Source organism: Bufo gargarizans, chromosome 10 (genome assembly GCF_014858855.1).
Source record: "Bufo gargarizans isolate SCDJY-AF-19 chromosome 10, ASM1485885v1, whole genome shotgun sequence".
NCBI lineage: Eukaryota > Metazoa > Chordata > Amphibia > Anura > Bufonidae > Bufo > Bufo gargarizans.
The window spans coordinates 23,248,206-23,262,026 of NC_058089.1; the positions used below are offsets into that span (position 1 = coordinate 23,248,206).

A 13,821-nucleotide genomic window follows, 5' to 3' on the forward strand; every position below is an offset into this window, starting at 1 on the left:
AAATTGAGGTCTTGCTCTAAGGGTCCATTCACGCGTCCGCATCTGTTCTGCAATTTTTCTGAACAGGTGTGGACCCATTCATTTTCAATGGGGCTGGAATGTGCTGTCCGCATCTGCATTTGCAGATCCGCACTTCTGTTCCGCAAAAAAATAGAACACGTCCTATTCTTGTCCACAATTGCGGACAAGAAAAGGCATTTTCTATGAGATCCGCACATCGCCGGTGTCCGTGTTTTGCGGATCCGCAAAACACATACAGACGTGTGAATGGACTCTAAGGCTGGGTTCAGACCTGAGCGTTTTCCGCGCTGTAAAACGCTCAACAGGCAAGAACCAATGATTCCCTATGGGAATGCTTGTCACCTGAGCGTTTTACAGTGCGTACGATCGCGCTGTAAAACGCCCGACGCCCCAAGAAGTACATGAGCTTCTTTGGGGCGTCTTGTCGCGTGTTCCCGTACATAGACTTCAGCGGGAACGCGCGACAATGGGCGTTCACATGTCTCTGTATGTGCGATTGCAAACGCCCGTACAATCGCGCATACAGAGCGTACGTTCAAGTACGCTTAGGTCTGAACCCAGACTAAAGGATAGGTCATCAGTATTACAGTTCTGGAAAGCGTCATAAAAAGATTGCATTTTATCTGCCTGCTGCCACCACTAGAGGGAGATAAAAAGCTTACTGCATACAGTTAATGTATACGATTTGTATAAGTAGTATGCAGTAAGCTCCCCATAATAGCAGCTTCGAGATTAAAAGGGTTGTGTTAAGTCATCCCCTATCCACAGGATAAGGGATAACGAACTGATCTGTAGGGCTCTGACCGCTGGGACCCCCAACTGATTTCGAGAATGGGGGTCCTGATGGAGAGCAGACCAATCATGTGCCCTACCGCTCTATTCATTCTCTATGTTTCTTCTGGAGATAGCAGAGTATAGTGCTTGGCTATTTCCGGGCAGCCCCATAGGTAAATGAACGGCGCGGTAGGCACCTGCTTGGCCTGCCTGCTCATCAGGACAGGCACATGGCATAGGAGCCGTGATGGCTAACCTCCAGCTGTGATGAAACTGTGACTCCCAGCATGCTCCATTCATTTCTATGGAGCTTGAGAACAGCCAAGCAAGTGTATATCTTGGGAGTTACAGTCTTACCATAGCTGGCGTGCCGGAGGTTAGACATCACAGGGATAGGGGATAACGTTATTACTTGGCACGGCCACTTTAAGAATGTAGGTTATTTTATGTATCATATGAAAACATGAACAAACTACGGGAATTATTAATGCCCACTGATTCGGGGCAGTGGATTGCTCACCAGAGGAGACACTCGCAGGTGGAATGAGAAATCCTGGGTGGGAAGCAGCTGTAGAGACCACAAGTGATATGTTGATGGGGCTGGGGTGGCACAGACTCCTGAGACCTGGTGTAGAGAGACCATTAGTAAGAAATTATAATACACACTCGATGTGACGTGTAGATGTTGGTCTTGTTACAAAATTTATCATCTCCTTTAGTATATTGTTACTTTATTACATTCAATGATAAAAACATATTTCCCTTCAATTTGGTTGAGTCTTTTTTGCAGAAAAAAGCATTTTTAATTCACTCTATAATTTCTATATTCTGCATCTTCCCGGGTTGTTCTGTGACCCGTCCAGAGGAACCCAGAAAGATGAAATTCACCAAATTGAAAGCGGTTTTCGCGCAGTGGACAGTTATCACCTATCTCCATGACTGATCGCTAGGAGGCCCACCATTCACTAGAACAGGGGCCCCAAGCCCCCTCTTCACTGTACTGCCACAGCAAGAAGAAGGAATGGAGTGGCGTTAACAGACAAAGGCTTTAAATGGAGCGGCATCACACATTCTCGACCACCGAGCATGTGCGGTCCCCTTTTTGCAAGACAAGGTATAACTATTAGGTGGGGGTTCTACCACTGAGACCCCACAGATCACGGTGCCCCTCAGAATCCCCACGAAATGATAAGAGCGGCAGGTCGAGCATGCCCACTGCCTTTCCATTTATCTGTATGGGAGTTCCAGAGACAGGCGAGTACAACGCTCTTCTATATCCTATAGAGATAAACGGAGTGGCAGTTCGCATGTCTGACCTGTTGCTCAGGGTGCAGGGTCTCCAATCTCGTGACTGTTGGCGCACCAGTGGAAGGACCTCCACAAATCTAATAGTTATCTTTTCTCTAAGGTAACTTGTAACAATCTGTCCTTTTACAAGGACCGATATTTCAGGCAATTATTGGGAAAGAACGTAACGTTCCCAATAATTGCCTGATCATTTACTTGCGGCAATCATCTCCGCTGTATGAGTAGAAGCGATCTTTTGCCCACATAGAAGACCATTGTTATTGGGTAGCAGATCCCTGTTTCTACAGGCCAATCTGCTGCACAGAAAAAACGATTTTTGGTGCCAACTGAAAGACACAATCACCCAGGGAAAGAGCTAGTTCATCGGGTGCTCGCCGTTATCTTTTACACAAGCTAATTATCAGGAACGCGAGTTTCTACAAACACTCATCCCCCATTATTGGCCTGATTATCGGTGTAAAAAAAACATGACTCTGGTTGTGCAGTGAGAAGGAACCAGGGGCTTGGGAACCCTGTTCTAGGGATGACTGTGACCCCCCCCAGTGATCAGAGGATAAATATCTATTGTGGGAAAACCCCTTTAACCCAATAGATTCCCCCCCCCCCCCCCCCCCCCATTTCCTACTTTTTTCTCCTTTATCCTTCTATGTAATCTCAGCAATGGCACCACTACTGCTCCGCACTAATGAATTCGTCACTCTCTTTCACCATTCTCCAGCAATCTGTCTATCCATCATTTTCGGATTAACTTTTTTGTGCGGTTAGTAGAGACTAGAATAAATGTACCGCATGGATCTAAGTTTTTATTATTTTTTTATTTATAGCGTCTCACTGATGGTTCTGGAAGTGTGAGATTAATAGGTTGTGTCCTATCTGCCAGACTGAACAGAACAGCGTTCCTGGCTGCTTGCTGCCCACACGCTTCATGTTTCACATTCATATTGGGGGTCATTGATAATGGGGATCTGATCTGAGGTCTGCTTGGGGGTCATTCACATTGGGAGTCTGAATGGGGGGGTCTTATTCACATTGGGGCTGTGATCTGAGGTCTGATTGGGGGTCTCATGAACACTAGTGATCTTAGGTGAAGTCTGATTGGGGGTCTTATTAACACTAGTGGTCTAAGCTGAAGTCTGATTGGGGGTCTTATTAACACTGGGGGTCTTAGATGATGAGGTCTGATTAACATTGGGGGTCTGATTGGGGCTCTAAGCTGAGGTCTGATGAAATTTTTTATTTATTTTTTCTTATTTTCCTCCTCTAAAACCAAGGTGCGTCTTATAGGGCGAAAAATACAGTATATAGGTTTAGCTGCATTTTTCTAACACTGGGGGTCTTAGATGATGAGGTCTGATTGGGGCTCTAAGCTGAGGTCTGATGAAAAAAATGTTTTTTTCTTATTTTCCTCCTCTAAAACCTAGGTGCGTCTTATAAGGCGAAAAATACGGTATATAGGTTTAGCTGCATTTTTCCTAGTACCTGAAAGTACCCCTCTGAGGGGTTCTGAGAGATTCATTGCGCAGTGTTGCAATGGACACAGTCTCCCTTTTAACGATCCTGCATTTGCCCCCCAGGGTTTAAACATAGATCAGTACAACAGGGAAAAGGCAAATAAACCACTTGCACCTACCATAGAGCAGTTCTGATATTCGGAAGAACTTCTGGTTACAGACGTCTCACAGTTTTTTCCGGCTGTTGTTTCGCACAAATTCACCGACACAGGAGTGGAGGAGCTAGACAGGTAGACATTGGATTAGCGCATCATAAAAAAGGGTAATCACAGAAGGCAGCCATTCTGAGGATGGGTTTGGGGCACTTACTTGAACTCCAGGGTAATAGGGCCTGTTAAAGAGCTGTACTTTTTCAGTGGGAGTAAATACGTGTAATTCCCTGCACTGTGAAGATAGAGAAAAATGTATTACACGTGATTTCTCGGAATTCTAATAAAATAACCTATGGTTTTCTGTGCCATAAATCACCATTCGGGTGAATTCACGTGTCTTATTCATCAGAATGGGAATTACAGAAATCCATGTTCCTGACACCACAACAACCACATTCAGATGAAGGGGACTGATTTTAAGTTGCAAATATGATTATATTCTTAGACCCCAAGCCAGGGGCGGACTGGGAACTTAAAGTGGCCCATGAAAAATAATTAAAGTGGCCCCATTTTGTAGTTGGGTCCAAATTGATGGAAGGCAATACCGTATTGTGGCACATTATACCGCCCCAACAGTGCCAAATATCACAATCCATCACAAAATACATCCCCCAAAACTTCCACTGGCAGGCCGTGAGGAGGCCCCCTGGGCATCGGCCCACCAGAAAATTTCCCTGTAAGGTCTATGGCCAATCCACCCCTGCCCCAAGCACAGGACTGTATCCATTTTGCAATACATAAATCGTGGATCCGCAAAACATGCCTGTGTAACACATTTGCCTGTTCCGTATGTTTATCCCTATGTAAAAAATGTATTTTGTTGTCACACAAAGAACATGTCCTATTCTTGTCCTATCTTTTTTTGCAGGATGGACATACGGATGCAGACAGCACACGGTGTACCATCAGCGATTTTTTTGTGGCCCCAGTGAAATGAATGGGTCCGCATCCAATCCACAAAAAATGTGGATTAGATGCAGGCCAAAAATACGGTCATGTGAATGAGGCCTTAGGCCTCTTTCACCCGACCGTTTTTTTTTTCCGTTTACGAGCCGTTTTTTTGCGTTCCGTATACTGTCTGTATACAGAACTATTCATTTCAATGGTTCCGAAAAAAACCTGAATGTACTCCATATGCATTCCGTTTCCATATTTCTTTTTTTCCGTTCCGTTGAAAGATAGAACATGTCCTATTATTGCCCGCAAATCACGTTCCGTGGCTCCATTCAAATCAATGGGTCCGCAAAAAAAATGCATCTGTATGTCTTCCGTATCCGTTCCGTTTTTGCGAGACCAATTTTATGCTGAGACCAATTTTCTCTATGTAATTACTGTATACTGTATATGCCATACAGAAAAACGGAACAGAAACAGAAACGGAACAACGGATCCGTGAAAAACCGACCGCAAAACACTGAAAAGGCCATATAGTCATGTGAAAGAGGCCTTAGGGTGAGACCAGTGTCCACATGGCAATTGGCCACACTGTCTGATCTCATTTGGAGGGTACGGCGCATGGTGAAGCCATCCTGTGGTTGGCACACGGCCACTGTGGCTATGTACTGTGTGGTCATGCAAGTCATAGGGTGATCATATTAACTGTTAAATGTGTTCACTGTTAAATGTTGTGCATTAACCCCCAAAATCATGCGGCCATTATCAAGGAGCACAGAATAAACAATTCAGATCTAATCATTTAATATGATCCCGCTGCAGATTGCATGGCTACGTGGTGCTCAGCTGCAGGGTGGCCACATCCCAACGGCAGCACGGCCATGTCATGTGGCCATTCCCTTAGAGCATGGATGTCAAACTCATGGCCCTCCAGATGTTGCAAAACTACAACTCCCATCATTCCCTGATAGCTGTAGTATGCCCAGGCATGATGGGAGTTGTAGTTTTGCAACAGCTGGAGGGCCACGAGTTTGACATCCCTGCCTTAGAGATTCTTTACAGTATATGGGGTTCGGACCGCGCTTCTGGTCCAGGTCAGTATGCTAGTTCTTAATCCTTCTTACTTCCTTGTTTGCAGAGAGAGCCGAGGGCTGCAAATATCCCTCTAATAGATATCCTGCAACCAATGGATTTATAATAGTGTGAGTCCGTATGTAACAGTAACCTGCATTAAACCGGTTATACTCACAGAATGCGAAGAAAACAGGGCATGGATGTAATCCCTTCGTGGTAAATAGTTCTTGTTCTATCAAAACAGCCACGCTCCTATTCGATCTAGTTAAATCTCCGCACGGACTCAAATGGTATATTCCCTAGACAAATCTGTGGTCCTTTTCTTCAGATTCCTGCAAATATTCTGTGGACAAAAATGGCTTCTGCAATAGTGAAGCTCCGTGTATATTTGTTTAAAACTTTTTATTTGTCCGTACTTACAAGACAACTCTTTTAAAAAGCAATTATTTAAAACGCATAAAATTCCCAGCGTCTGCTACTTCTGCCCGACCCGGGTTTCACTCCTAGAGCTTCGTCAGGGGCCCCTGACGAAGCTCTAGGAGTGAAACCCGGGTCGGGCAGAAGTAGCAGACGCTGGGAATTTTATGCGTTTTAAATAATTGCTTTTTAAAAGAGTTGTCTTGTAAGTACGGACAAATAAAAAGTTTTAAACAAATATACACGGAGCTTCACTATTGCAGAAGCCATTTTTGTCCACAGAATATTTGCAGGAATCTGAAGAAAAGGACCACAGATTTGTCTAGGGAATATACCATTTGAGTCCGTGCGGAGATTTAACTAGATCGAATAGGAGCGTGGCTGTTTTGATAGAACAAGAACTATTTACCACGAAGGGATTACATCCATGCCCTGTTTTCTTCGCATTCTGTGAGTATAACCGGTTTAATGCAGGTTACTGTTACATACGGACTCACACTATTATAAATCCATTGGTTGCAGGATATCTATTAGAGGGATATTTGCAGCCCTCGGCTCTCTCTGCAAACAAGGAAGTAAGAAGGATTAAGAACTAGCATACTGACCTGGACCAGAAGCGCGGTCCGAACCCCATATACTGTACCTGTTTTTACGTGATTGAACCCACATCACTTTTTCGGACCTGCTGCATAGCATTATTGCGGACTGGTGATATATTTATTTTCCTTAGAGATTCTTTACTTGCACAAGACATATAAATATAAATCACCTGCAGGTGTCTTGGGAGGCGCATAACTGATCTGTAATCAGGGTGTCAGTCTCTAGGAGCCGAATGGAAGAAACAGAAGCACGAGATCCTGCAAAAGACGTTACATTATCTGAATCACAACTTTAAGAAAGGTGGAGGAATGTACTGTCATACATAATGTACACGTGTCTGAAGAACCTTGATGGCTAAGAGGAAGGGGTAGAATTTATCAAGCCCTCCACTCCAGAATTCTAGATTCAAAAAGTTGCAAAATAGTTTTGTTTTTTAAATGGCTGCCAAAATTGTCCTAGTCTTACCTCAGGTGGTGTAAAAAGCGGAGTAACATTTCAAGACCAAAAGAGTAAGGTGTGTACCTAACCTTTCAATAAATTTTGCAGCATCAATAGTACAGAGTGTGTTAATGAGGAATAACACTATTTCTTGCCATTGTATCACTTGTTTCTGGCATTTATTTTTAGCAGTTTTCCTCTGTGCATGCTGAATGTCTAGTTTGCAGTTCTTCAGACATTGTGGGTGAAAATGAGCTTCCCTCTTCTGCACACAGAAAGTAGAGGAGAATCTCCTCCCTACCCATCTTACACTCAGAAGCAGCCCCAGAATCATGGAGGACATTATAAAGATGTACTGACCTGTATGATTGTAAAAAAAAAAAAACACTTAGGAAATATCTCAGCCCATGTAGCTGTACCAGTACTGTATGCTTGTCTGTGTGTGTCTCATTTAGGCTAGTTTTACATCTGCGGCATGGATCCCGGCAGGATGTTCTGGCAGATAACAGCCTGCCGGAATTCTCCAGATCTGGCACTAAGGCCTCTTTCACACGGGCGTCATGTTTTTTGCACTTGCTTGCGGATGCTTGCGATTTTCACGCGGCCCCATTCACTTCTATGGGGCCTGCGTTGCGTGAAAAACGCTGAATATAGAGCATGCTGCGATTTTCACGCAACGCACAAGTGATGCGTGAACATCATCGCTCGTGTGCACAGCCCCATAGAAATGAATGGGCCAGGATTCAGTGCGGGTGCAATGCGTTCAACTCACGCATTGCACCCGCGCGGAATACTCGCCCGTGTGAAAGGGGCCTAAGGCTACTTACACATCTGCAACACTGTGAAATGGCCACAATCCAGCAAATATAGATTGCAGTGCCACAGCTGTGAAAGTAGTCTTCGTCCCTCCTCCATTCTTCTTCACTCCTCCTCCTCCATAGACTTGCATTGACATGTATAATATGATCCTTCTGTGTCGATGCTCCTGTCTTTAAGGCACTTTTCAAAGTGAAAAGCAATTAGCAAAGGGGGGGCGGGAATAAATAGCTTATAACATGAGAACTAGACATTTCCCACTGATAAGACTTTTGCGGTCGCTTATACTATTGATTTATGCAAAGTTGTGTTAAAAGTTAGTGATCATTTATGTAACATTATGAACATTGATGAAAACTATGCCAACGCGGACTCCTGCAAATCTGACTTTTAAATTTCCCTCATGATAAATCATTACATTAAAGGGTGTGCTGGTGGCTACCCGAAACGGCTGATCAGGAGACCAGACCCACATCAAGCTGATATTGGTGACTTATCCTGAGAACAGGTCATCAGTAGCTAAGTACTGGAAAACCCTTAAAGAGTTTGATGGTGGAGCCAGCCTGAGGAAAAGGGTGATGGATATAGATAATAAGACATTTTTAGATTGTTACCTAAAATATATTAAAGTGGTTGTCTAGGAGTAGTAAAAAAAAAGAGAGTCTACTGTTTTTCTGTCTATGGGTTGTGTCTGGTATCACTGTTGAAGAACACTCTCTTGAATGGCAATAAGCTACAATACTCAACACCATGGACAGAAGTGGCACTGTTTCTGGAAAAAAAAGCAGACCCTTTTAGCTAGTCCTGGGCCATGAAGGCCAAAAAGCTGAACTCCATTCAACTAGAACGTGCACATGACTGTATGGATATTTTACACATTTTTGGGTATAACTTACCATTCCCATAGGTAACATCAGAAACAGTGGTTGATATTGTTTCTTCCTCCTTCACGCTTCTCCTGTTACGTACGTCCTGCCCTGGTAGACTGTTGGGGCTGTGTTTGGTTTTTCCCTGGCTATATTGAGGTGGAGGACTGACAGGACGTGCCGGTGTTTGGAGATGGTTCCGACTCTTGTCCAGGAATCTTGATTTAGCTTTTCTGACAGTTGTAGCTGAAGCGTTGTCTGTGGTGGTGATGTGTATATTAATCAATCAAGTAGACAATTAGGTAGAAAAAAAATATGAGGATAGGGAAACCGTAACTAATTAGGGCGCAATTAGTTATCACTGTGGATGATGGAACGGGACATGCAAAACGGGGCCTTAGTTTAAGTTTTCTATTGAGCGTCATTGTTGCTTCCCCTGTTGTGTTAGATATTCCTTTTTCCACATTAATGTATGCGTTATGCCTGTACTGTACATCATTGTGTGCATTACACCTGTGCATCATTTTAATGTAGTGATGTCACAGTGTCCATAGTGACATTTTTGCTATATTCCTGTGCTATGACAACACTGTACACATTATTCATGTGCTATAATACTGTACACATTATTCCTGCACTGTGACATCACAGTGCACAATATTTGTGTGCTGACATCACAGTGCACTTTTTTCATGTACTATGACATCACTGTGCACATTTTTCATGTACTATGACATCACTGTGCACATTATTTGTGTACTTGGAACACATTGCTAGAAGAGCAGTAAAAAAAACCTGAGTGCTGCACCAAGGAACCTCCAAAAAAAAAAAGTTTTTATCGGAAGGTCCTTCACGCGCACAGTTTTTTTTTACTGCTGTTCCAGCAACTTGTTCCACGTGTATCTTCCAGCATCCCTGAAGGTCCAATCGGCATACAAGCGCAGCAGCATAGCATGTCTCTCTTCACCCTAGAGTTGTGCCTAGCCTGCACAACTCCATTTGGTAAGGTACAATTTTACATTACACCTAAGTAATCGATTCTAAGGGTATTCTAAGGCGTCCCCTTCTATCTTTTTTGTTTATTATTTGTGTACTGTGACCTCTCTGTGCACATAGTTTCCCGCTATTGTGACATTAATGTTCACATTATCCAACTAGTGTGACATCACAGTGCAAAGTATATCACTACTGTGACATCACTATGCACATTATCCTAGTATTGTGACATCACTGCGCACATAATCCCTGTACTATGCCATCACTGTGTGCATTATCCCTCTATTGTGACATCACTGTGCACATTATACCACTATTGTGACATCACTGTGCACATTATCCTACTATTGTGACATCACTGTGCACATTATCCCTAATAATGTTGGAATCCTGTGCTGTACGTTCTGTGACACAGTGAGGGGTTTTGTCTGGGAAGGCAGGTATTTTCCTCCCAACATGTGTGGCTGGGCTGTAGTGATAGACGAACATCAGCTGGGACGATTCGCGATCGCGCAAACGCGATCAAATGTTCACGAACTGCAAGTTCGTGGCGGGCCCCATTCACTTTAATGGCAGGCGAACCTGAAAAACCTTCAGGTCATATTTTCAGCCAACAAATACTTACAAGAAGTGCACAAATCGTCCCACAACATGGACAGTGACATACCAGAGGGGGGTCAATAACAAAATTTTCCCCAAAAAATATGTATTTTAATCAGGGGCCATTTTTATGCGCCTTAAAAGGGAAATTCTCAGAAATGTGCCCTGCTGGAGCCTAGACAATTTTTATTTTAGGCCACGGGAGTACAGGCCCTAAAAATTAGGCATTCACCGGACAGAAAACATCAAGTGATTATGTGGCTGGAGGTATATTAGATTGGATATCAATTTTACTGCAGGCCAGTACAAATAGATGTCATATACATATGTTTAAAAGAACAAAAAAATATAAAATTGAATTAAAAACATGGCTAACGAAATCCCCCCTCTTGAAAACCCCCCAAATGATAATAGTTGGAATTCAATAACACATGGTCGTCAACAGGTGTTAAATTTCTCCGAGGTCCCAAACATTAGGCAGTCACCGGACAGAAGAGAACAAGTAATTATGTGGCTGAAGGTATATTAGAAGGTCATTCAATATCAATTTTACTGCTGGCCAGTGTAGTACAGGCCCCAAACATTAGGCATTCACCAGACAGAAAAGAACAAGTGATTATGTGGCTGGAGGTACATTAGGCGGTCACCGTATAACAATTTTACTGTTGGCCAGTTAGATTACAGGCCCCAAAAATTATGCATTCACCGTACATAAATGATCAAGTAATTATGTGGCTGGAGGTATATTAGACGGACATTCAATATCAATTTTACTGCAGGCCAGTGTAGTACAGGCCCCAAACATTAGGCATTTACCGGACAGAAAAGAACAAGTGATTATGTGGCTGGAGATATATTAGACGGTCATTAGATATCAATTTTACTGCATACACGTACAAATACGTGTACAGTACACATACATATGTTTAAAAGAACAAAAATCTAAAATTGGATTGAAAACATGGCTAAAGAAATCCCCCCTCTTGAAAAAAACAACTAATGATAATAGTTGAAATTCGATAACACGTGGTCGTCACAGGTGTTGAATTCCTCTGAGGTCGCAAACATTAGGCATTCACAGGACAGAAAATGCCTTTTATGCCTCTGTATTTACCTAAGACAGGGACCATTATTTGTTCTGGGTGGTGGCAGATATTTGTGGGCTGTCATTAGGAAATTCAATTAAACGTGGTCGTCACAGGTGTTGAATTCCTCCGAGATCCATGCCTCATTCATTTTTGGAAATGTGAGGTAGTCCACACTGTCATGAGCTAGGCGAGTGCGCTTATCGGTCAAGCCTGCACACCCAGTAGTCAAGTGGTTCCTCGCTTCTCAGGGCGTCCACATCGGCCGTTAACCCGATGTAGTCGGACACCTGTCGGTCTAGGCGTTCCCTGAGGCTGGATCCGGAGGGCAGATGTCGATGGGTTGGCTGCAAGAATGATCTCATATCCGAAGTAACCAACACATCTTCAAACCACGCTCTTCTTGCATGCGCTGTAGAATTGGTACCCGCAACTGTTTCTCTGTGGATGGAAATTCCTCTGCCAGCGCCCGCAACAGCAGAATGCATTATCTCTCAGAAGGTTCAACCAGTGGGCAGTAAAAGTTATGTACCTTCCCTGCCCGTGTTTGCTAGACCACGTCTCTGTGGTCAGATGTATCTTGGCACCGACACTGTGTGCCAGAGATATATTAACTTGGCGCTGAACGTGGACATATAGTTCAGGGATACCCTTCTGGGAGAAATAGCTCCTTCCGGGGACCTTCCATTGTGGTGTGCCAATGGCCACAAATTTTCTAAAGGTCTCCGAGCCAACCAATTTATATAGCAGTAGTTGGCGGGCTAGCAGTTCCAACAAGCCAGCAGTCAGCTGTTGGACAAGAGGATTATCCGGCGTCATCATTTTTTTATGCTCGAACATTTGGGCCAAGGAAGCCTGCCTTGTGCCAGATGAACGCAACGACGGCACGGTGGAAGGTGGAGTGGGAGGAGAAGGAGAAGAGGCAGGACGTGGAGCGCCAGGAGTGTGGCTTTGTGGCTTCTGCTGGCATTTTTCCCACTGGGCTCGGTGATGGGAGGCCAGGTGCCTTCTAAAGGCGGTCGTCCCTAGGCGAGTGTTGGGCTTACGACTTATGCATTGACAGCACAGGCTGCAGATGGCAACACTATTGTCAGCAGCTGACACGTAAAAAAAAAGCCCATACTGCAGAGCCATGTGCCAGCATTCTGGGAGCACAAGTGTAACACTGAAGAGTTGTGTTACTACACTCCTCTACTCCGCTACTGCCCTTTAAAAGCTTTTATACTGTCATCTGATATAATTTGTATTCTGTCTCCACAAATGTGCATGTAAAACCATGTTAAATGTAATTGTTTCCTGTCATTTTCCTGGTATACCAGCGGGTGGCAGCATCATTGGTAGAGATAGTCTTAAAGGGAACCTGTCACCCAAAAATCGCCTATTAAGCTGTTTACAGTACCTTATAGTGCTGTATACTCGTTTCTTGATGCACTTTTTGTTCGTTTTCCCGCATGTCTGCTCAGTCAGAAATCGATGTTATATTCTGCTGCTGCCCCGTGCTTCAAGTCAGGCTTGAAGTCACGGGGGCAGCGGCCTCGGCGTCTTACATGGCCCTCTCCCCGCCCCCTGCCACTGTTACTGACAGCCGAACTCCGAATCCGGGACCGCGCTCAACGGCCGCATGCGCAGTAAAGGGCGGCAGGAGCGCGGTCCCGGCTGCCGCGCGTACTACGCGCCGTCTTACTTTCGCCGCACTGCGCATGCGCCCGACATCCTGTATCAAACGCGCCCGCGCCCGGCATCTGGGCGCGGGCGCGTTTGATACAGGATGTCGGGCGCATGCGCAGTGCGGCGAAAGTAAGACGGCGCGTAGTACGCGCGGCAGCCGGGACCGCGCTCCTGCCGCCCTTTACTGCGCATGCGGCCGTTGAGCGCGGTCCCGGATTCGGAGTTCGGCTGTCAGTAACAGTGGCAGGGGGCGGGGAGAGGGCCATGTAAGACGCCGAGGCCGCTGCCCCCGTGACTTCAAGCCTGACTTGAAGCACGGGGCAGCAGCAGAATATAACATCGATTTCTGAATGAGCAGACATGCGGGAAAACGAACAAAAAGTGCATCAAGAAACGAGTATACAGCACTATAAGGTACTGTAAACAGCTTAATAGGCGATTTTTGGGTGACAGGTTCCCTTTAATGTTATGGCCATTCAGAGTGGAACAATCCTGTTCTATTCTGCCCTCCTGCTGAAGAGAAGTGGAGGTTTCCGGCTTCCTGCAGCAAGGGAGGAATAAACCAGTTAGAACCAGTTCTAGTTTCCTTGCATAGGGAAGA

General features: G+C 44.7%; 1 protein-coding gene across 5 annotated transcripts in view; it reads right to left on the bottom strand.

Moving 5' to 3' along the window:
• The window catches only part of MYRF (myelin regulatory factor), a 143,186-nt gene that overhangs the window by 2,465 nt on the left and 126,900 nt on the right, over nt 1-13,821 (bottom strand). For all 5 annotated transcript variants that reach the window (XM_044270622.1, XM_044270623.1, XM_044270621.1 and 2 more), the window contains 5 exons: nt 8,902-9,129; nt 6,921-7,008; nt 3,924-3,998; nt 3,734-3,836; nt 1,316-1,420 (listed from right to left, as the gene is read on the bottom strand). In XM_044270622.1, coding sequence (XP_044126557.1) covers nt 1,316-1,420; nt 3,734-3,836; nt 3,924-3,998; nt 6,921-7,008; nt 8,902-9,129 — 599 coding nt within the window. The remainder of the gene's footprint in view (nt 1-1,315; nt 1,421-3,733; nt 3,837-3,923; nt 3,999-6,920; nt 7,009-8,901; nt 9,130-13,821) is intronic.